Consider the following 23207-nt stretch of genomic DNA (forward strand, 5'->3'; position numbering starts at 1 on the left):
CAAGGCGAGCCTTGACTCTTCCCAGTGAGTGTCAGTGTCAGGGAGCTGAGCTGTAGCTGTGATTTTAACGGGTATGCACAGAGAGCAGCGCAGCCATGGGGAACGTGAGGCCAAGTTGCCACGTTCAGAGGGGTCCTGGTGCCTGTGGAACGTGCAGCTTTCCCCTCTCTGTCCTTACAGCAGGTCCACTGTGAGACTTGAGTGGTTTCCAGCCACTGTGTGGAAGCAGCCTGGGCTGTGGTTTCAAATGCAGCAGCTTGAGGACATAAACTGGAGGTCGTTGGCCTCGGAGCTTGGATTCCAAGGGCAAAAAGGCAGTGATGAGTAATGTGCATTGTGGCCAGGAGGTTAATTGTAGGCAAGAGCAATTAGCATGAGCTAGGTAGGACTTTGTTAGCTGGATTAACCAGCCACACGGGTGCCAGCTGCTTCAAGCCTCCTTGTGAAAAAGAGTTTATCTTCATTACACAACTGGGTAGGAGAACTTTGTATGCCCGGTCTGACGGGTACAACAGTTACTGATCCAGCTCTGCTGCTTAAGACCTACTCATCCAAAGTGCTGCAGTGCTCCGGGACGTGTTAACAGCACACCAAGGTTCATCATTAACCAACTGATGCACGTGACAAATGCTCCTGTTTCAAGGGAAAGCAGCAGGGAATGTGGAAGGCAGAATCCCAGGAGACTCCTGGGCTCTGACAGGGGGGCAGGTTCCAGTATGGAAGGGGATAATATAATACAATAGCAAATATCTTATAACAATGAATAGCCCTAAAGGGCAGGGCATATGGTTTCTTGGAGGATTCAGGCTCTAAAGCAAGAGGCAGCACCCCTGGATGGATACACGGCTTTTGCAATAGCAAGAAACCACAACACAGTATTGCCACCCTCCTTTGCCACCCCATCTATCCAAAGGGTTGGGGTAGGATGTGATGCAGAAATAATTAGTACAGGGATACTGTCAGTATGGACGGGTAGGTTTTAACACCTTATGGGCCACATCCTGGCTTTTTCTAGCAGTAATCCAGAATTCCTTTACCAAACAACCCCTGGATATATTCCACTATAGCCAAAAGCCAAACTTACCTTGCTGTATAAACATAACTGATGCCCCTGTAAACGGCAGCGTGAGGCTTTTAAGCCCTGCCATATGTGTCTGGCTGTTTACTTCTTTACTTGGTTTTGCCTTGTGGCACTAGGGGCATCCTCAGAACGTGGCAGTGATTTGGAATGGTTCATGATAGTGACCCACATCCAGAAACAGCCCAGTGACACTCCGGTGGCTTAAGCTGCCTAAGTCGGATGGACCTCAGCCCAGTCTCCAGAGGTCAAGGGCATCCAGGCTTTCCAAAGCAGTCTGGCCATCAGTTAATACTGACTGACACCCCCCCTGTGGCATGCCCAGCTGAGAGGCCATAAATCCTGTGGGCAGGAAAGACATCTCCTTCTTTATTTACAGAGGTTATCCCGCAATACCCAGTTTGAAACGCTGCCCACCCTGCCTGTGACGTGTTCGGGAGGCTTGCCCAGACCATACCTGATGCATGGGCAAACAAGGCAGCAACCTCTACTCACTTAGTGCTGCCTCCCCTTGCTGCCCACAGCGAGCCAGTACATTTCCTGCTGCCGACAAGGCTGAAGCCTACGGGGAGTATTTACTCCTCTTGTGTGCTCAGCTGCTGCGAGCAGAGGAGGAGGAGGGAGGGAGGGAGGGAGAAAGAGCATCTGTGCCACGGCCGGGGAGCGGGCGCTTGGCACAAGGTGATGGGCTGTCCTGGAACGGGCTATTTTTAGCCAGGAAGCAGGCAGAGAAGGGTGGGAGAGAGGGCAGGATCGGGGTGATTGATGGCAGCTTTGGAGAGCACGGCTGTAATTGGAACTGACAGACTGTGCACGTCAAGGCTGGGGACCGTGTGAGGGTTCCCTGTACTTGCAGGGCTGGGAGCACGGTCAGGTAGGAGCAGGGGTGTGAATAGCCCGCTCCCCTGCTTCAGTTGGCAAGCAGGTCAGCGCCAGGGGGAGAGGGAAAACGGGAGGAATATGGATTTATTTATAGGCTTCTCGGTGGCGCTTGCCACTATTGTTAGCCTGTGGGATCGTCAGGAACATGCAGAGGCTCTGTCTCGCTGCTGCTGCCTCGTCAACTCTCCTCTTCCTGATGGCTCCTTGGGTTTGCAGAGGCCCCTTCCAGGGCTGGGATTGCTTGGCTTTTCCAAGCCAAGAGGGGGAGTCAGCAGGGAATGGGGGGGTGCCGAGGCGTGCGATGGGCAGGGTGAGGAAGGCACCGCTGGCTCCCAAGGACGTTGGGTTGTGAAGTGCAGTGTGGGAACGGAGACCTTCCGATGGGGTCCCCGCCGAGGGGGCTGAGCCGTTCCTTGCCTCATGCAGTACGTGACTCGCAGCGCATGATCTAACCCGCACGTGCTGCAAGGGAACTGGGCGTGCTGCTGCGCTGACCCCGAGGGGAACAGCTTCTTCTTGAGCCTGTCCAGCTGTGCAGCAGCTGGTCCCTTCCTCTCCCCCCCGGCCCCGGGGCTGGAGGCTCAGCACACACCACAGAACCCTGTGCTGCAGGTGCTCCTGGCTCTCGGCTCCAGAAGGAGCTCAGTGCCTGACAGCTCCCTTCCAGAGCAGGGCTGGGGCTGTTGGCTTAGCCTTTCTGGAACAAAACTCTGGCTGAGTGAATGGCGATGTTGAAGGGTGCAGGATTTAACCCAGTGGCTCCAGTAAGACAGCAAAGACATTTGGGCTCCTAAGCCCTGCTGTAAAACAGTTCAGCGTTTGTGAAGAGGCTTGTTCTCTGAGGAACAAGGGACAATTGTGATGTGGGGCTGGAAGCCAGCGTCAGCAGCACGAATGATACCAGCCCAAGCGTTTCCTTCTGGGCAGTCCTGAAAATGGGAAAGCTCCAGGCTTTGGGTTTTCCTCTCCACATACCAGGCCTTAGCAAAACCAGCCCCATTTATGTCTCTGGGGTTGGTATTGCCATGTGTGTTCTCTACCCTGTAGGAGCTTTGTTTGCTTAGAAAAGAAGAAAGAGAGAAGGGAAACAATAGCTAAATACCAAGAAAAGGCCGGATGACGCACAGGGGTTGAATGAAGTACAGATGTTCTGTCACCTATACTGACTGCTCGAAATGCAGAGGGGAAAATCACCACGCTCTGTGGAGCAGATGGGAGCACGTGCGCTGCAATGCTTTCAGGTGGATACCCCATGGAGGGAGACACTCATCCAGTGTTATTCTTCATGAACACTTGGGACCTATAGGCAACATGGGGAGGTGGGGGGTTAGTTTGGATTTGGAGGAGGAGAGGGACAGTGTGTGCCCAGTGACACAGGAAACAGAGGCAGGCACTTGGAGCAAATAAGCCAAACCTGCAGTTGTTCCTCAGCTCTGAGTGCAGAGCCAGTTCTCCACAGTCATAACGCACCTTTAGCTCCTGAACTGCTTCCCTAGCCACGGAAGGGATGGCTTTATTGGGATACAGGGACTGTGTCTGTCCTGTGCCCTCTCATCCCTTCAGAACCAGCCAGGGCAGTGCAGGAGCCCCGGTCCCATGGTGGCTGAGCAGATAAGGCAGAGCCTGCCTGCCCATCATGTCCTATCTCTCTAGACCTGATGCCAGTGGAGGAAGCGAGCCAAGGATCCAGCCTGGCAGCTTTAACACACTGGAGAAGTTGGAGTCTAAACCCCCCCGGGTCTGTGAGGGGCTTTGTGTTGGAGATGAAGGTCTGCTTCTTGGGGTTTCACATCCACGCAGGCACCAAAGGGCAAAGGGGGCATTTTTATCAAGTGGGATGCAGGTGGCTGCTTGCATGGAGTTTTCAGGGAGTGCTGAACTTAAACCTGCTCCCATCTAGCAGGAGCAGCCTTGTCTCATAGCATCCTTAACCATCGTTCCATGCCCTCTCGTTATGTGGGTCTCCAACCACCCCCAGCAAATCCTTCCGTTAGCAGGGGCAGCAGTAATTTGCGAGCACACAAAGCCCAGTGAGTGCTGTCTGTCTGTGTCTGTCTGCCTCTCTCTTGAACTCAGAGGGTGTCTCAAGGCAAAAGCACAGACTCCAGGTCCACCAGGACCCAGTGCGAGCGGGGTCGCTGGGAAGCGTTTAGTGCCCCTGTTCCTGATGCTGCTTCCTCCTCGCTGCGGCTGCCATGGCTGCAGCCCAGAGCCGGCCTCCTCCTCCTCCGGGTGAGGGAGTTCAGAGAGCCTGGGAAAGAGGGAGGGAGCAGCAGAGCCCACTCGGCTCTTTGCAGCTCCCGGCTCTTCCCTCCCTCCTTCCCCTCCATCTCCTTGTCATGCTCCAATTGCGGGTGTCCGGCACATCAGAGGCAGGGGCTCGGGGAAGGGGAGCGCTGCACATCCCTTTTTGGCACCCGCAGCTCCCGTTTGGTCCCTCCTGCGCCGGGGAGCTCCGGGGGAGGCCGTGTCTACGGCACGCCCCCCCCACCCACCCCAATGTCCCCCCCCCCCGCAGGCCTGCCCTGCTCCGTGCCCGCATGCCAAGCCCCGGCTGCTCCGCGCTGCACGGGGAGCGCTTGTGCTGCTCCGTGCCGCTGGGTGCCGGGGGCAGGTTCGCGTTCCCTGCGGAGCGCAGCGAGCACCGGGCAAGGTAGGGCTTGGCTTTGGCTTGCGAGGACGCGATGGGGGGGGGGGTGTTGGAAGGTTTTCTCCTCTCAGGGCATCCCCTTCTCCTTCTCCCCTGGCTCCTGCCTCATGGCAACAGCCACGCAGGTCCCTGCTGTTGGCAGCGGCTGTGTTGTCGGTGGAGGGAGGGTTTGCAGGGCGCCTGTGTGCCCGGAGATGGAAGGGCTGGATGGGGAAGAGCCAGGTAGGGAGGGGACGACACGGTTCAGAGGCAGGGGTTCGAGTGCTGCCTTGTGCCCTTGTGGCTCTTGCAGGAAGCACTTGGAGCCTTCCGGTTCCTGGGGAGAACCCACACGTTTAAAAACCTCTGCTGCGAGTTGAGGAATGCCCCAGGTTGTCTGAGGACCTGTAGACGCAGGCAGGAGAGCCAGGAGGGACTGAGCATCCCGTGATCCCTGCAGCGTAACCTTCCCAGCAGTGCCATGGTCTGGGGGCAGCGAAGCGTCTGTGGGGTACCAGGACTGATTGTCCTGCCTGTTTAACACAGGGCACTGCCTTTGACCGCTGATACGGACCAAGATTGTCAGGTCCTGACACCTTTCTGAGTACTCAAAAGCATTAGAGAGTCACTGGAGGCTGGGAGGTGCGTGCTGCTCGGGCAGGCAAAGGCAGAGGATGCTCAGGCTGTGCAGAGCTTAAGGACTGCAGCGCAGAATGATCCAGAGTGGCTGGTGCTGGGGGTTTCTGCTCTGACCAAGCAGAGAGCCTGCAGAAGCTGTGGTGGTGTGGGAAAGAAGTGGTTGGGAAGCAGAACAGAGGAGGAAGGTGTGCCTGTGGGCACGGCCTGGGGCTGCGTGCAGGGACGTGGAGCAGAAGTACATTGAGTCTGCGGTGGTTCTGGTTTCAATGCAGCCCTTTGAGCAGAGCACGAAGCCTGGTCTCTGTGGGCCAGATTTTCTAAATAGCTTGAGTGCAGTTGCTCAGCACATGGAGTCGGGGCCAGATCTTCAAAAGAACTCAATAGCCAGCAGTTGGCTTTTGGGAAAACCTGACCATTTATTCAGGCATCTAAATGGGAGCTGAGGCATTCCAGAAATCTGGTCCCTGTTGTGCAGGCTGGGCTCTCGCTGAATGTGGACACATGTCCACGCTCCTACATGGAAGCAGAGAGCTGCTCAGTTTGATGTAGCCTCTGTGCTGCCGACAGCGAAGGGAGATGGTTCAGGGGGACAGGACACAGGAGAGTTTGGTGGTTGCCATCGCAGTGAAGCTGTGGGAGGTTTTATGGCTTGCTGTGCTAACAGGCAGGACATCGCAGCCTGTGTGCATGTGTCTCTGTGTGCAGGTTCGTTGCGGTTAGCCAAAACGGCTTGGCTCTGCCTTGTGTCATCCTGACCATGATATGTGAATTTAAACGCTCTCAGTGCTGTCCTGCTGCCGTTTGCCGCTTCATGACTGAAGTGCATTTGGGATTTGGGGCCTGGAAAGGAGAGGATAAGCTCTGTGGTACTCAAAAAGCTTAAGGATTGGGGTTCGTGCAGTTGTTTGGCAAAATGCATTGCAATGGGGCTCCTGTTTTCCATCTCTGGCTTCCATGAGCGGCACTGGCAGCACCTCCAAGTAGGTGGGATGGGGATCCCTGGTGTTTCTGAGTGTATGGATGACTTTCTGGGAAGCATCGGCAAGTTCCTCCATCCCTGCTTTCCCCATCTGTAAAATGAGATGTAGACATTAAAATCCTCTCTTCAGCCCCTTGAATCTCTCTCTGCTGTGTGCTATTGAGTGCAAATTGCTGCTACTGCTGGAATAATGAACCCTGATCCGCACATGGTCTGTGCTTCACTTAGCTGCTTAACTAACTGGGCTAGTTTCCCCATCCTTCTGTCCTAGAAGGCCCACGAGACACGGAGTTTATAGCACGAGAAGCCCCGAAGTATTTAAACCACGCTGAGATTTAGTAAAGATTTAATTTTCCTCTGTCTTTCGGCACTTAGGCTGCAGGAAGCGCGTTTTCAGGCTTTCCATGTTCACTGCCAAAGCTGGGAATATGCATTAAAGAAAGGGGGTGGAAGAAAACAGGGATTCATGTAAAATGCTGTAGCTCTAACAGAGCCTTTCACAGATCCGCTGAATGCCAGGAGTCTGGTGATAAAATGATGGATACTGGCAGCGTTGGTTGGGCACTCAGCAAGTGCACTGAAGCTCGAGGCTGTGTTGGCCTCCTTTTTCCACCAGCTCGTCCCAGGGAAAGCTTCCGTGGTGCTTTCCCTGCCTGGTGGCTGCTGCATGGGTTTCCTTTCAAGGGGAATGAAACCTCAGCCGGATTCACACTGGAAGGTGCTCATTTCTGGAGCTCTTTTGCTTCACTTCGTGCCTGCCTCCTCCAGCCTTTTCCTCCCGCCCTGTCCTTCCTCCTGTCCCTTTCTTCCCCCATGTTTCCTATCTCCATTCCACTCTCTCCTCCCCAAAACCTGGCGGTGGAGCTCATGTATTCACTGCAATTGCATCTTCCCCTGACAGCATCCCAACGCTGGCATGTGCTGGTGGCTGTCGCCTCGGGGCTTTGCCTGCATGAAGAAGCAATCAGCATCTTTCTGAGAGCCAGTGAATTGTGATACGACTGCTCTGTTCCGGATGCACCTTTGGTCCAGACTGAGCACTTCAGCTCCTAGAAGAAAAGGCCCATGCAAGGGAGTTGTACCAAAGCAGGCACAGAAAGGTGTCAGACAGGAGGATGGATCTCTCTGAGCCCTGCATCTCCTGCAGGTGTTTGTCTGCTCTCTTGGTCCACACACCAGTGACCACACTGGGAAGTCTGGAACTGAGCACGGAAGGGTTCTGTACCTTCAGCAAAGCAAGCCACATCTTTAGCTGGTATCAGCAGCACGCCAAGCTCCTTTGGTCGACTCAGGGTGTTCCCATGGGAGCTAGGGAAGCAGGGGAGGAAGCAGGAGTATGGAGCATGCTGTTCTAGCCATCCATCCTCAAGCTCCACTGGCTTGAGGTGACACAGCCGTACCTCTTCAGTCCTTTCACTGAGAGCATGCAGCTAACACTAAGAGTAATCTCCTTGGTTACAGTACGTCTATAACATCAGAGCAGGCAGGACTTGGTGCTTCCCAGGCCACGATTTCCCCTTGGTTTTTCCCTTTGAAGAATCCCACGGCTCTGGGATTTTAATGAGATTAAAAACCAGAATGAAGAAATCAAACTAAATAGAGTGGCTCCTGTGAGCAGAGGTGGACCCAGAGCAGCTGTCTCTGTTGGGAGGGCAGACGTGAGGGCTCTCCCTCTAGGTGAAGCCTCCGTTGTGAGATCCCCGCTGCCTCACCTCTTTACCTGTGCACGCACAATATGGGCTGAAATCAAGCTTCTCCTGTTGGCTGCACAGGGTGGATCTGAGAAAGCCTTGAAGAAGGTAGAGAGTGAGGGTAAGGGGGACAGAGTCCTGCTGGGGGGGAAACAAGAGGAAAGCTCAGGTTTCTTGGAATCAGCCAGAGCTTAAGGCCTTCCCTATCATAGAATCATCGAATAGTTCGGGTTGGAAAGGACCTTAAGATCATCCAGTTCCAACCCCCCTGCCGTGGGCAGGGGCACCTCACACTAAACCATCTCACCCAAGGCCTCGTCCAACCTGGCCTTGAACGGTGACAGGGATGGAGCATTCACAACCTCCCTGGGCAACCCATTCCAGTGCCTCAGCACCCTCACAGGAAAGAATTTCCTCCTTATATCCAATCTAAACTTCCCCTGTTTCAGTTTTAACCCGTTACCCCTTGTCCCGTCACTCCAGTCCCTAATGAAGAGTCCCTCCCCAGCATCCCTATAGGCCCCCTTCAGACACTGGAAGCTGCTCTGAGGTCTCCACGCAGCTTCTCTTCTCCAGGCTGAACAGCCCCAACTTCCTCAGCCTGTCTCCATACAGGAGCTGCTCCAGCCCCTGAGCATCCTCGTGGCCTCCTCTGGACTTGTTCCAACAGTTCCATGTCCTTTTTATGCTGAGGACACCAGAACTGCACGCAGTGCTCCAAGTGAGGTCTCACCAGAGCAGAGCAGAGGGGCAGGATCACCTCCATGACCTGCTGGTCACGCTGCTTTGGATGCAGCCCAGGACACGGTTGGTTTCTGGGCTGCGAGCGCGCACTGAAGGCTCATGTTCATCTTACCATAAACTGATGTGGGGGCTTCTGTTGATATTGTGTGCTCCAGATGTTGGCTGCAGCTGGGGTGGAGGTAGTGGGATGCTCCCAGCCAGAAGAAGCTGGGATGGGGGGGGAGAGGGAGGGAGGGATACTGGGCTCATGCGGATGGGTGGAGAAGGAAAGAGGGATATGAATGTATGGTTGTAAATCCACACCTACACACCCTCCTTTCTTTTCCCTCACAACTCAGTACTTCCAGCGCTCTCTGGTTTCTTTTGCAGAGTCGGAAGGACAAAGAAAGACCTAAACAGAAGCACAAAAAACGTCCGGAGTCTCCCACCAGCCTTACCCCATCCTTGGTGCCCGTTGCCGCAGAGAAGGTACCAAACCTGCAGGATGTGAGTGTGGGGACGGAGGGCAGGGGGAAACCATTGGCGCTAAGTGGGGAGGGCAGGGCAGGAGAGCTGAGAAACGGGGCTTGTCCCTATGGTTTGACTCCGGATTCGTCACGTTCTCACTCCCTGCCTCGCTCTCCCCACCTTGGGAATTTAACGTGGCAGCTGGCTTGATTCCTGTCAGCGCTGAGGAGGCAGCCATGGCGCTGAGCTCCCAAGTGATGGAGCTCTAAGTGCCAGCCTGTTCTGCAGCAGATGTTCAGATTGGAAGCTCTCATGGAAAGAGCCAAATATCCCTGCTTTGGCCTCGGCTGCTGCCACAGCGTGAGCAGCGAGGCAAGGCTTATGGGAGGAGGTGTTATCCCCCATTGAACAAACTGATGGAGCTGAAGGCGAAAAACCCAGACCATCTTAGAAGCACAGATCTTCAAAGGGCATCGCAGAGGTGGCTTTTCTGTGCAAGGCAATGGAGGGGGAGGTTGGTTTCTGTTGAGTTCCCTCATTTCAGGACCATTGAGGCAGAGGGCCACAGGGAGGTGGCCTGGGTTGCTCCTGAGGTGTAGAGGCAGGGAAGATGCTGCATGTGTGGGTTTGTCTCCTCAGCGCCCGGGGCTGGTGGGACACAATCAGTGTGTTTCCCTGTTCACATCATGCTGCTGGACGTGGGCTTTTGCACCTGGCTGTAGAACAGGAAAACCCATGAGCCCTGAACTCCCAGTAATGCAGAACAGACACAGCTGAGTACGCAGCAAGGTGAAGGCCAAGTCTGTGGTTGTTCAGGGTCAGGGAACAAGCGAGGTTACTCCATCACCTGGACCTCCTGTGTGTAGTGGGAATGTAGATTAACGCAGCTCCTTAGCAGGGCTGTTCTGGTATAAGCGAGAGTAGGACCAGGGCCAAGCTCCTGCTACAGCAAATGAAACAGCGTGTCCCAGGAATGTCCTTTTGTGCACAAAAAACGCTCCTTGGAAAGGCTTGGGTGTCCTTTACGTGTCAGGACTGCCTTGTGGAGATGAGGATTCACAGGCTAGCGGGGTCTGCGTGTGTGAGAAGCACTGCAGGAGCAGTCTGGAAGGGGAGCAAGCTCCTGCCAGTCAGCACGGGGTCGCTTTGGGTTAGGGCTGAAGAGGATTTGCTGTGTTCTGGGAGCAGATGTAGGTCAGAGCTGGAATGGCAAAGCTGCTCTCGTGGTTCTCAGGCTGGGAGAGGCAGGAAGGTAGAGCAGGACAGAGCAGAGGAAGAGCCTCGGAGCTGCCATCGCTCGTGATGGACCTGGGCTTTTGTTCAGCCCCGCTCTGGCTTTCGGACGCCGCAGATTCACCCCGTTACCGGAGCTGCCAGGAGCTGATGGCCTAAGGAGATTACTTTCAAGCTGAACTGAAACCCAAGCCCTGACTCCTGGCCAGCTCGAGCGCCTGGGAGACAATTGCCCACTGTCTCCCCCAGCGCCCTGCCAGGCCTTTATCAAGGAGGAGGAAAGGTGCAATGCAGTTTTACAGGCAGCTTTCAGCTCTTTGTGAGCTGAAATTCAGGAGATCCTAATTACTGTAGCCCTGCTTGAGCGACAGGGTTTTAGTGTTTCCCTAGGGAGTTGCTATTAATCCTCATAGCAGCGAGTGTATTTCCCTTGCCTTTTTTCAGTGCATAGGTCCCAAAATCCTGTTCCAGCTCTGCTACCAAAGGTATTCCAGGTGGAATTTAAGAGCTGCTCAGCAGCCTGCTGCAACCCTGTGCAACCCCCTCCAAGGGGGGTTGTAGGAGGCTTTCTGCATAGTTGCACTGGTGTAACGTTGCCTAATGGAAAACCTGGAGCCCCATCGATGCAGCACGTCCAAATAGGTGTCCTCTTGGAAGCCAAGACTCTCTTGGACCGTTCTGGGTCATAGATTAGTGCAACTTGTCACAGTAGAGTGTACTGCAAACCAAAAGCTGATGTGCATGGTGTGACCGTGCAGAAGAGCATTGCTAGTCCCTGCTGTGCCATGGTTAGAGTCTGGAAAGAGCTGGGGTCTTTTCCTCTCCTTACCACTTGCGTGGTCTTGGGTAAGGCATTTATCACCTGCATGGTCTTCTCCAGGGAACCAGAGCCCAAACTCCCCATGGATAACCCCTGTAGGTGACGCAGCATCCCGTCTTTCATGGGGAGCAGCTGGATGAGAGCACATCTTAACCTGATGCAGCACCAAGGGCAGATGCTCATGTCCAGGCTCCTGGGAGCAGGTCACTGGCTCAGTGAGCAGAGCCACAGGAGGTTGGTGCAGCCCTTGATGTCCACGCCAGACCCATGCTGCCAGCACTTTGTGATGCTCACACTGGAGCCAGAGGAGCACCACACACAGTGAGGCTCCTGTCCTGGTGCACAGGACTGGTGGCACTGAGCATCATTGGTGTTCTGGAGGCAGCAGTGAGGAGAGGAGCCAGATAATCAGCAGATTCAGGCCTTGGCACTGTTTGCTCCTTGGACATCAGGACCATAGTGTGGCACCAGCCATGGAGAGGTGTGACTGGTACCTGAAGCCACACTTCAGGCTACTCCCAGTTTACTTAGCCTAGAAAGAGCCTGCAGCAATGGGGCATCTGAGCCCCAGCATCTGGTGTTGCTACCAAAGCCCTGTGAAACCATCAGCAACCCTTTAATAATGTATTTTCAGAGCTATACTCCTATGCAGCAGGACTTTCAAGCTCCTCCAGCAGGCGAGGCTGATAGCAGCAGCAGCCCTATGGCATTGCTATGGAGGAACCGTGGCACATTTCCACTTCCCCGTTGCCTCCGGCAGCCTGGCCTTCCCGTTCACATTACATTTTGCTTTAGTTTTGCAATGCAGATTTCTCATTCAGGTCCAATTTTCACCTCATCCATCGCCCACCCCCTGCTCCCCTCTTGAACCATTTAGTTCCGAAGATCCTTTGATGTGGTTTCAAGTCTTCCTCTCGCAATCAATAGCGGTAGACCTCTGACTCTTGACGGCTTTTTGAGCATCTCCCCGAGTGCTTCCCGGTGTCTTCTAGGGATCTAAATGCCATCAATCCCTGACCCTGGGGCTCTCCCAGGCCTCTGTGTCCCAGTGCCTCGCTCAGGTTTGGCAGATCAACATCCTGAGCCCACGGCGTGGCCTCAGCTCTCGTCTGCACCGGAAAGTGAAACCAGGGTGTGAATTCACAGCATGCAAATGCCTCTTCCTAACAGCTCCTTGCAGCTCGCCTCCTGCCTCTGCAGTGTGGCTCTGGGTGATGAGATGTTCCGGAGGGGCAGGAGACCTTGCTGGTGGGGCACAGGAGCGTCCCTTTTGGAGGGCACACAGAGCTGTGAGCTGCAAACCCGCCACTGTTGGTTTTGGGGGGATTGGGGGGGATTTGGAGCATGGGTTTGTGCTGGGGAGAGGCTCTCTTTCACTGGCACATTGGCTGCTTGGAGCTCACACAGACTGTCTGGGGAGTGGGAGGGAAGCAGAGAACAGCCCCTCTGGGTAAGAGTTTCTGCCTGTTTCACGTGGTCCATCCAGAAGTGGTGCCAAAAAGGATGCTTCTGAGCAGCCTGTTGGAAAGATGGCATCTGTGGAGGGGGTCTGGGGCAGAGGATAGGGTTTCTCAGCCCGGCAGGAGCAATGAGCCTCACCAGTAAGCGTTGGCAGCCAGCGCTGCTCTAGCTCTACAGTCATTGCCAAAGCCAAGAGGCAGTTTGTGTGCTCAGGATCTCTCCACGGAGCTGGTGCCCGGTGCTGGGATGGGGTTAGCGAGCAGCAGCACCGCAGCAAACCTGCCCCTTCCCTCCCGCTGCGAGCGCCCCTGGGGAGCCATCCTGCTGCTCCCTGTTGCAGTAAACCTGCACTATTGCAACCCCCCCCCATCCCATCTGCCTCCTCCTGCCAGCTGCAGGCATCAGGAGCACTTGTTGATGCACTCACACATGCCCCGTTTTGGGCTGCAGCATCTGGCTTGCTCTGGGTTCCCTAAGCTAAGCTGGGGATGCCAAGGCCTCTCTCCGCATCCATCCTCTTCTCCAGTTGGGTGCTGGAGGAGGAACAGCTCCTGATTGCAGACACCGTGGAAAGCAGGGAGGCTTTCCAGGTTTTCCACTGTTACTTGAGCTCTCGGTGTCTTCCCAGAGTGTGCCTGGAGCTGAGAGATCCTGGGAATGTCTGCGCTGTGCCTGGCTCAGGCAAACGCACAGGCACAGTGATGGGGTAGGAGGTTGTGGAGGGGGCTGATGATTATTCCTGCTAATCACAGCATGTCTCAGCAGGGATATTTACCGTAAGAATTCCTTTAGCATCCCTTGTCCTGACATGAGTGGGAATTTGCCAGTGACATCAGGGTCTTAAAAATAAGGTCTTCATACAATCCCAGCCTGGTTTAGGTTGGAAGGGAGCTTAAAGCTCCTCCAGCTCCAACCCCTGTCATGGGCAGGGACCCCTTCCATAGAGCAGCTTGCTCCAAGCCCCTGTGTCCAACCTGGCCTTGAACACTGCCAGGGATGGGGCAGCCACAGCTTCTCTGGGCACCCTGTGCCAGCGCCTCAGCACCCTCCCAGGGAAGAGCTTCTGCCTAAGAGCTCATCTCAGTCTCCATTCTGTCAGCTTAAAACCATCCCCCTTGTCCTATCACCACATTGCCTTGTCAGAAGTCCCTCAGCCCACCTGTATCTCCTATTTCCCCCTACAAACAGCAGCAGCACAGTGCTGCCCGATCTTGAGATGGAGGGAAGGGACATGCTAAATACCGTGAGTGGCTCAGACACAGAGAAGCTGCGAGATGCTGACGGAGACTCGTCTGATCTGGTGATCCAGCATGGAAAGGCAGCTGATGCTCACCCTGCCTGCGTGGCTGCTTCTGCACATCACCCTGCAGTGCATGGCTGGAGGAGCCCTTGCTCTCAGCGCATTGTTCCTCCTTGGCATCCTCCCTGCTTCCCCTGCCAGTAGTTTAATCCAGGGCAAAGCCTCCCCCTTTTCCTTCTGGATCCTCTCAGTGGTTCCCTCTCGGCGCTCGCCTCGCCAATCAGGAGGCAAAGAGATGCTCTTCTGATTTCCCATCAATAAATTCATGAATGAAGAGCTTGGGGGCTGCACAGTGTCCCAGGGAGGCCAGGAACGAGGTACAGCCCCGCGGGGGACAGGAGGTACGTGCATCCCTGCGCGCCTTCATCTCACTGCGGGCTCCTGGGTCGAGGCAGGACTTTCCCCATCAGGCTGGCACCTCCAGCTGGTTTATGCTGGTGACATTTTCCACTTGGTTGCTTGAAATAAACCTTCAAAACGTAGCTCCTGGCTCGTTTCGAAAGAGAGCTCTCACTTCCTCAGCGCTTCCCTGCTTTCCCCCGCCTGCTCTGCAGCATGTCATCCCCCCCCCAGCCTGTTTGCAGCACATGAAAGTGGTGTTTCTGCATACACACACATGGATTTCCATGCTGGAGGAGAGCCGATAATCCAGGGATTGAGACCTGTGGCTGTGCCCGAGGCATGCGGGTTGCTCCAGCCCTTCATCAGGAAGGCGATGGGACTGCAGCCCTCGTCACTGTTATTACCATTGGCATGATGCTAGCGGTCCCCTCCCCTTCAGATCACGGCCGTGTTGTGCTTGGCAGCCCACGTGTGTCTCCTGGAAGGCTCCACTGCCACCCAGGCCCCATGGAGCAAAGTGGGACAGAAACAGAGGCACAGAGAGGGGCAGTGATTTAGCGCGGCTTCGGTTTCCCCCTCTTTGCTCCTCAGCTGCATTGCTTGGGCCCTTGCCCCACATTTGGGCTCTCCAGAAAGGCTGCTTAGAGAAGGGCCCTTGGTAGGGTAGAGGCTGGGAGTTTCCACATGGATTTGTCTGCCGTGACCTGCTTGGCCAATGCTGTCTAGGATAGCATTTGGCAGGAGGTGGGGAAATCCTGCCCCTGTCGTCCCTGGGAACCTCTCATTGAGGCTGTGAGGTGGGATCAGCCCTGCAGGTGAGTGTCCATCCCTTTGCCACCTGCGGCTGAGCCCCCTCAGCCTCCCTTACCCTCCTTTAATTCCATTTGCCCTTTAGTTTCGCAGTTCAGATTTATTCCCCAGCTCTGGTTTCCCCCTCCCGCCCTGCCCTCATTCATTACCTGCCCTACACTCCCTTCCTGATGCTGCGGAGCAGGAACCTATCTTCTCATGCTGTTTCCCCCCCTGCCCTTCTGTGGCCTCGTGCACCTCACCCGGGGAGCTCCGGGGAGGTGAATTTATGGGAGGAAAACCCAGGGCTTTGCATCTGTGCTCGGCCGTGAGCCATCTCCTTCCTCCCTCCCACCCCGAGAGCAGGCTCCGGGCTTCCCATAGCCCCCTCCCAGCCGCTGCTCCCCTTTTCCTTCCCCAGGCAGATGTGGAAAGTCAGGGAGATTTTCATGTTCCCTGCGAGCTCGTAAATCAAGGAGGTTTAATCTCCTGCATCCAGGAGTCTGTGATGAGAAAATACAGGACACCCCCCCCCCAATTTCCACCACTCCCTTCCTCCTGTCTTTCATATTCCCAGCACATCTGGTGTGCGTTAGGCTGCCAGCTGTTGCATGGTGCGGAGTGATTAAACCGTGTGGGAGCAATGGGGAAAGAGTCTTATCTGGCCACTCAGGAGTCTGCATTACGAGCCCTTTATTTTTGCCTTGAGCTCTCCCCAAGAAGAGGTCATCTGGAGTCAGGGATAGTGGGATATGGGAAAGGGGTCGGGCTTCTTCCTTCTATCTGCTCGGTCGGAAAGGAAAGGAGTTTGCGCTGATGTACAGGTGTTAGGTTTTGGGCTTGGAGCCATCCCGTTAGGGCTGTGTCTATGCTATCGATTGGTTGCAGTAATACCTCGCAAGAAGTCGTCTTTGAACGCTGCTGGTTTGGCTTTGAAGTGCCTTGAAGGTGAAGGTTTCATATCCCAGTGTGGGTGCCCTAGGGGATCTGGGTTTTGGTGCATTCCGCTCTCCCCCCCCCGCTGATCTCCCACACTTCTTCCCACTCTCTCATCCCAAGCTCCTGGATTTCCTAGCATCTGGCCAGCCTCTTCATCCCCCCCTTGCTTCCCTGCCTCCTGCAGGCTTAGATGGGGTTTGGAGAGCATCTGTTGCTGCGTGCTCAGATGCTGCTCTAACAGTGTCCCTATGAAGTACTGCAGTAGGTCTTGGAAAGCCCTGGCTGGCCCCAGTGGGTGCTTTAGGGAATCCAGGGAAACTCCTGTCACAGCACAACGACAAGTAAATTCCCCCCATTGGAATGACCTTGATGAGAGCAGCACACCTGAGGGATGCAGCGGAGATACATGCTTGAATCCCAGCCAAATTCAGGTTGGATGCGGGCTGGATAACCCTCAGAGGTACTTCCCTCTGCTGACAGTGCAGGGAATCTCTGATGTCTGTGCCCGGATCATCAGTTCCCTGTTTAATTTCCTGCAGTTGGATGGGATGGGAAGCAGCAAGAGGGGGAAATGGGGCTTTTTTTTCTGCTGAGCAACACGACCTGAGCATCACTTTGTGGGCTGAGGGGGCAATTACTTCTCTTAAGGGGAAATGGGTCAAAAGAGCCCCTGCTGTGACCACATCTGGCCTGAGTGAGTGACCTTTGTGTTTGGTGCCGCCAGGGCTCTACCAGCCACCATGAGGGGAGCAAAGAGCCCTCGGAGGTGGGCCGCTCGGAGGTGAAAGGCAGGAAGTCCTCAAGCCATGGAAGCAGCCACAAGGGGAAAAAGACTGGAAGTGGGAAAAGCTCGGTTGGCTTCAGCTCGGCTTCATCCAGCGGGACCTTCCAGCCTGCAGGTAAGGGGTGAAGGAGAGAAGGGGAGAGTGGGTGCTTTGCTTTACCCCTCTTTGAGATGCAGCTGTAAGTACACCAGCAAGTGCTCATGGCTGTGCCTTTAACCCCTGGAAGAGAAAGGGGAAAGCCTTGCTGCTGCTAACTCCATGCACAGAGGGAAGAGCCGAGCCCAAGGAGTGTTACAGCTCCCCTCCTGCACTGCAAGGGAAAACAGATCCAGATGTGTGAGCGGAGGGAGGAGGGAAGGGATGCAGGCAATGTGGGCAGCACCTGCCTTCTCCTCCCTAGGTGGTACTGTCTGTAGCAGTGTTTTAAGGAGTATTAGTGGAGAGATCTGAGCCAAACTCTGGTATCCAGGCTCCCCTGAGCTCTGAATCAAAGCCGTGCCAGGCTCCCATTGCTCTGACCTTGCTCTTCCCTGAGCCGTTGCCATAATGGCCAATGTGTTTCATCTTCTGGTACCCTAATGGGGCTGGAGGGATGGACGGGGGTGATGCGGGACCTGGGGGAGCAGACATGGGCATGTTTGGGTGGGGTGAGGATGCTGGTGTGCACCTCTTGTGTTTGCCAGAGAGCATCAAAGGTATGGGCTTGGAGGTGACAGGGGTGGCTTTTGATAACCAGACTCTATTAGAGGAGCATCAAAGGTATGGGCTTGGAGGTGACAGGGATGGCTTTTGATAACCAGACTGTGCTAGAGGAGCTAGGCCAGGTTGGACGGGGCTTGGAGCAACCTGGAGTAGTGCAGGGTGTCCCTGCCCTTGGCAGGGGGTTGGGATTTAGCTTTAAGGTCGCTTCCAACACAAACATTCCATGGTGCTCTGGTTCTATGACCTGTGTTGTGGCCGTGCTCCTCTTGCCAACCTCCTGTTAGGGACTGAGGTACTGCTGCCATGAGCCTTCCTATCCCTGCTTCCTTCCCCCCAGGTACCTCCTGCAGCAGCCTGCAGTGCTCGCAGGACTTTGTGACGTTCCCCAAGCTCGAGCAGGACGACGAGAAGTACCGCAAGCCTGTCTCTTCCTCCTCTTCCTCGCACTGCTCCCCTCTGTATGAAGGCCAGAAGGGGGACATCTTTGAGCAGAAGGTCATCTTCTCCGGCTTCGGGTCCATCATGCGCTTCTCCACCTCCGCCGTGAGCCAGCAGAGAGGCCGGGATGCTTCCCCCGTGGACTATAAAGCCTCCAACACCATCAGTGGCCCTTCGGTGGGGAGCAGTGGGACCAGCAGCAGCAGCAGCAGCCACAAGCGCATGCCATCCCTCAGCATGGAGGAGGGAGAGGTGCTGAAGGAGAAGAAGCACAAAGGCAGCAAGAAGAACAAGCATGGGCCTGGCAGGCCCAAAGGGGGCAAGAGCAAAGAGATGTTGGGTGCCCAGCTGGCTGGGTCCACGTCGACGTCCTCATCGCCCTTCTCCGGGGGCTCCCTCGTCAGCTCCAGCATCGGCAGCTCCTCCCGGCCCTTCAGCCACACGGGGAACCTGCCCAGCCTCAGCATGGAGTCCCCGCTGCTGGGCTCAGGTATGTTCCCCCCGTAGGGCTCCAGGTGTGCAACGGCTCCTCCTTCCCTTCCCTTCCCTTCCCATCCCGTGGAGCTGGCGTCTGGACCTGGCTGCACCGGGTCCAGTGCCTTTCCTTCAATCCCTGGAGCTGGTTCTCCCATTTCCATGTTGGCTTTCGGGCTAGGATCAGCCCTAGGTCAGCTTCCCTGTCGATAGAGCTGTGGAGCATTTCAACCCCTTTTTGCTGGAGCACCTCAGCCAGAGCTGGATTTCCAAAGGGATAGATAGGGTGGGATATCCACAGCCCAAACCAGAGCAACCAAAGCCTCACCCCAAATGAGGCTCTCTCATAAATGGTCCAAGTTTAACCCCTCTTTCTAAAAGCAAAACCTCCCATCCTGGTCTTAGCCCATCCACACAGGGTTGGGACACTGGGTCACCATTCACTGTGCTGAGAGGCTTACAGCCATTCCCAGCCTGCGCTCCCTTCCGCAGCAGGGATGGGGCAGGCAGGATGTGTGGCAGGAAGGGGTTAAGGCAGCAGGCAGAGGAGGAGCCTGCTGCTCCGGGCTGAGGTTTGACACTGTTCTGGCAGCAGAACTTGTCATGGGTCTATTGTGGGTTGTTTGCAGATGTTCCAATTTAGGTCAGATTGCACAGGGAGGAGGGGGGGGGGTGTGGGTATGGGTTTGTTGTGTGTGCCTGGGAGCCCTGCCCTGTTTGTCTGAGAGAGGAGAGGAGCTGCAGGAATTGATGCAGCTCCCATAATCATAACCTGGGGCCAAGGGTTTTCTGCCTTCTCCCTGGAACAACAAAGGGATGTTTCAGAGAGGAGGCTGCTGCCAGGCCCTGCGCTCCTGCCTGCTTGTTCTGCCATTCTTCTGCTGCAGAGATGTTGGCAGGGCTCAGAAGGAGCTGGCTTTGGGCCCCTGCTGCGTGTACGAGCCAAGGGGAAGTCAAACGGGTCCCATCCCTCAGCAGCAGCTCCCTCCTCGCCCTTTCTTCCTCATTCATCTGTCCTGCCCCACCGTGGTCCCTGCGCATCACGCAGGGGGACAGGTCAGCTCAGCAAGAGTGTGGTCCCTTGGCTAGCACAGGCAGCAGAGAGTGGGGCTCTGAGTCCACGACCTCCTCCTGCCACTGACTTGTGCCTTTGGTGGGTCACTTTATGGTGTGATTTCTCTGTATCAGGGGGCTGGAAAACACCTTGGGTATCGGTACTGGCTATTGAATGTACCTTTGGATACCCAAAGGCTGTGATACCCGGACAAGGGGTAACAGGTTAGAACTTAAACAAGGGACGTTTAAATTGGATATAAGGAAGAAGTTCTTTCCTGTGAGGGTGCTGAGGCACTGGAATGGGTTGCCCAAGGAAGCTGTGAATGCTCCATCCCTGGCAGTGTTCAAGGCCAGGTTGGACAGAGCCTTGGGTGCCATGGTTTAGTGTGAGGTGTCCCTGCCCATGGCAGGGGGGTTGGAACAGGATGATCTTAAGGTCCTTTCCAACCCGAACTCTTCTATGATTCTATTCTATGATACCTTGGGATAGAAGGACTGCGAGCTGGGACCGCCCTCACTGCACGCCAGGCCACGAGATGCTCGGGTGTCTCGTACGGTTGTGCCATGGGGCCCTGCAGACACCCAGCTCCTTGCAGGCTGCAGAGAGGAGTGTGGCTCTCTAACCATGCCCTCCCCTTGCAGGGATCTACACCAGTAACAAGGACCCCATTTCGCACGGCGGTGGCGTGCTCCGCGCCGTGTGCAGCACCCCGCTCTCCTCCAGCCTCCTGGCACACCAGGGCACGGCATCCCTCCCGCAGCTCAACCGCTCGCCCTTTGCCAGCACCATCCCAGCCTCCTCCTCCTCCTCGGTGTCCACCACGCAGGTAAGAACACGGGGGAGCGGGATGGGGGCTGTAGCTTGGGAAGAGCTGGGCACAGAGGAGCTGCTTTCCTCACTTGGGAACAGCTCCTCTTCCTTCGCTGCAGCTTCCCGTAGAGTGGGTGGAAGGATGCAGGAGGTTTGGCATCACAGCCCCACAGCCTGTTTGAGGCTGGGAGGAACTTCAACCTAAAAGGATGCATTGCTTTCCAGCGTTAGAGGAAGCACAGGCAGTGCCCAGGTCGCAGAGGCTGTGCTTCCCAGTGCATCCTGCTGCTGGTGCTCACCCCGCAGCACCGATAACGTGGTGGGAGGGCTGGCGCATCCCCGCTGGGTGGGCTCTGCGTGTGCCAGGAGACAGAGCCTGGTCCTGTGTCGGGAGCTCGCTGTGGGAGGTGTTTTACAGGGAGGAGAGAGCTGGGTTTACAGCTTCACTGTTAACACGGCTCATTCAGACCTCTTGGCTCCGAGAAGGGCTTGGGAAGATTTCAAGTGTCTAGCGAGGCTTCCAAGGAGGTATTTTTAACACTGTCTCCTGAGCCAGCCAGGATCGAGAGTCAGGAGGAGATGGGAGAGCAAAGCTATTTCCCTCCTGCCCCTTTGAGAAGTCATTCCTCTGTCTCTGCCTCCTTCTTTTGCCACGTAGGTGTTCTCCCTGGCGGGTTCCACCTTCAGCCTCCCTTCCTCGCATATCTTTGGGAGCCCCCTCACATCTGGGCTCTCGATCAACCCGCTCTTAAACCAGTCGGAAAGCAGCCGGGCAGGTACGTGAATCAGAAGGTATGTGAGCTTGGACTTCCAAAGGGCTCTCCCCTGGAAGAGCTGGGACAACCACATCCATAGCTCTCCAGCTGCCCTCCCTGCTTGCTCCCATCCTGTGCCCGTGCGAGCCAGGGGCTAGGAGAGGGGGACAGTGGCTGTTTCCCCAAGGCAGGGGGTGCTTGTGTTTGCCTTGCTGCAGTGCTGGCTTGCAGCCCTGTAGAAGCACATCTGCCCCTGTGCCCCTTGGCTAACGTGTGGCCCTGCACTTGTGCTAGAAAGGCACAGGAATGTGAAGTCCTTCCCTGCTGAAATTCCTTGTCTTTTCACCCAATGAAGCTGCCCAAAGGGAAGGAAACCTATGGCGAGCTTCTCCTTGCTAGGAAGAAGTTAACAGTTGGGGCTTCAGTTTCTGGGTTTCTTTTGGGATGAGGGGTGTCTCACATGCCTAATTCCCATCTTCCATTCCTGGGTTACTTCCAGCCCTTCCCCTTTTGGCTTTGTTGTGAGCACAGCAAACCCCACTGGTTTAAGCTTCCAAACACGAGCGTGCCAACCCTGCCTTACTTACAACTGCTCATATTTTCCCACCGAGGCAGATCCATTTTTCTTGGAAAATTGCCTATTTAAGAAGCAGGAAACTGGAAGCATCGTGAGATTTTTATTTTATTATTATATTTTTCCACCCCCCCCCCCCCCAAAAAAAAAAAAAAAAACCAGAGTGGGCCTCGTCTTTGCCTGGCACCAGTAGTCAAACAAAAGCACCCTCCTCCTTTTCAGACGGTTGCCGTTTGGGCTGCCACTGCCTCGTGCTCCCCTAGCCCAGCAATGCTGGCAGCTCAGCATGCTGGATGCTGAACTCCAGGGAGCAGTGTCCCACTGAGTGCTGAGCGCTTGAAAACACGCATTAGGGGTGGCTCTGGGTTCTCTGGATCAACCAAATAAGCACGCCCTTATTTGCCTTCACAAGCGTGCATGCCTGCATGTAAAGCATGAATGAACACGTGTGCTTGCTCCTGGCCTTTGCAAGCCCTGGGAGGTGCCTGGCTCTCCCCTGTGTCCATCACTGGCAGCATTGGGTCTTGTGTGGGTCCCCCAACACCAGCAGCTTGGCTTGCACTTGAAGGGGCAGACCCAGCACAGCTGAGCTCAGTGGGAGCCAGAGCCGCGGGCATGCGAGCTCTTGAGTCAGGAGTGATTCACTCACCTGGAATTAAGGGAAGAATGGGATGATTCAAGGGGTTGCTCTTCCCTCCCAGCAGTCACCAAGAGGGAGATGACCCACTGCTGCTTCCCCTTGGCTGGGGTTTTGGCAAGGTGCTGACAGCAGGAAGAAGCGAGTCAACTGTCAGGAATAGCCCCAGCAGCCTGGGTTCTGTTCCAGCCCTGCAGCTACTGCTGAATGAGTCCTGGAGGCAAAACCCTACACACAAAGTGTTTGCCCACCACCCCCCCATCCCCTCCTGGTTCTTAGGTTCCATTTCCAAACCTGCTCCTTTTGTTTGACTGGGATTTTATCAGCTTCACGACATGTTTGTTTTTTCCAGTTCAGGCAGCATTTAGACGGGCTCCTGGGTTTTGTCACATTTAAGGTTTGCTCATCGCTATCTCCTGCTGCTGGAGCTGGTGGCCCAGAAGGTGTTAAGCCCAATTCCCTTTTGTTTTATTCCAAGGGGGTTCATTAACATGCATTAAACCTCCTGTGTGGGGCCATTTTCACTTAAAACTGTGGTGACTGCTTTAATCCCAGCTTGTTAACAGGGTGGTTGTGAAGTTTCAGGTAATCCTCCCTTGTCCTGAGTTGTGATCACCTTTCCTGAGCCTATCTGTGCAGACAGATCCCACGGAGACATCGCTTTCATGACAGTAATACTTGAGCTTTCCCTCGTTTGAATGTGATGGAGGGAGATGGTGTCACCCTGTCTTACAGATGGGGGAACTGAAACTGTTCTCACTGATGGAGCTTGATACCAGGGTGCCTTTGGCAGTACAAAAAGTCTGATTCTTATCTTCCCACTCCCTTAGCTACTGTCTAGTTCTTCCTCCCACGGCTTGTCCTGGATCCTTCCTCATTATGATGACGGGCTGAATGTGTTTGTCTTCTCTAGTTGTCTTCAAACCTCTCTTTCATTCTTGGGGCCTTGGAGAGGGCTGTCTCGATGCGATAACTCAGTCATCTTCCCCATTCAGTAGACAA

At 55.2% G+C, this 23207-nt stretch overlaps 1 protein-coding gene across 3 annotated transcripts in view; it reads left to right on the forward strand.

Moving 5' to 3' along the window:
• MLLT6 (MLLT6, PHD finger containing) overlaps nucleotides 1–23207 on the forward strand; it is a 43874-nt gene that overhangs the window by 12647 nt on the left and 8020 nt on the right. For 2 of the 3 annotated variants that reach the window (XM_062629783.1, XM_062629784.1), the window contains exons 8-12: nucleotides 9012–9128; nucleotides 16698–16872; nucleotides 17798–18388; nucleotides 20071–20255; nucleotides 20898–21015. In XM_062629783.1, coding sequence (XP_062485767.1) covers nucleotides 9012–9128; nucleotides 16698–16872; nucleotides 17798–18388; nucleotides 20071–20255; nucleotides 20898–21015 — 1186 coding nt within the window. The remainder of the gene's footprint in view (nucleotides 1–9011; nucleotides 9129–16697; nucleotides 16873–17797; nucleotides 18389–20070; nucleotides 20256–20897; nucleotides 21016–23207) is intronic. The other variant, XM_062629785.1, reaches the window with a different exon arrangement.

Source organism: Pezoporus occidentalis, unplaced genomic scaffold (assembly GCF_034315485.1).
Source record: "Pezoporus occidentalis ecotype Australia unplaced genomic scaffold, CSIRO_AGI_Poc_V1 ctg341, whole genome shotgun sequence".
Taxonomy (NCBI): Eukaryota; Metazoa; Chordata; class Aves; order Psittaciformes; family Psittacidae; genus Pezoporus; species Pezoporus occidentalis.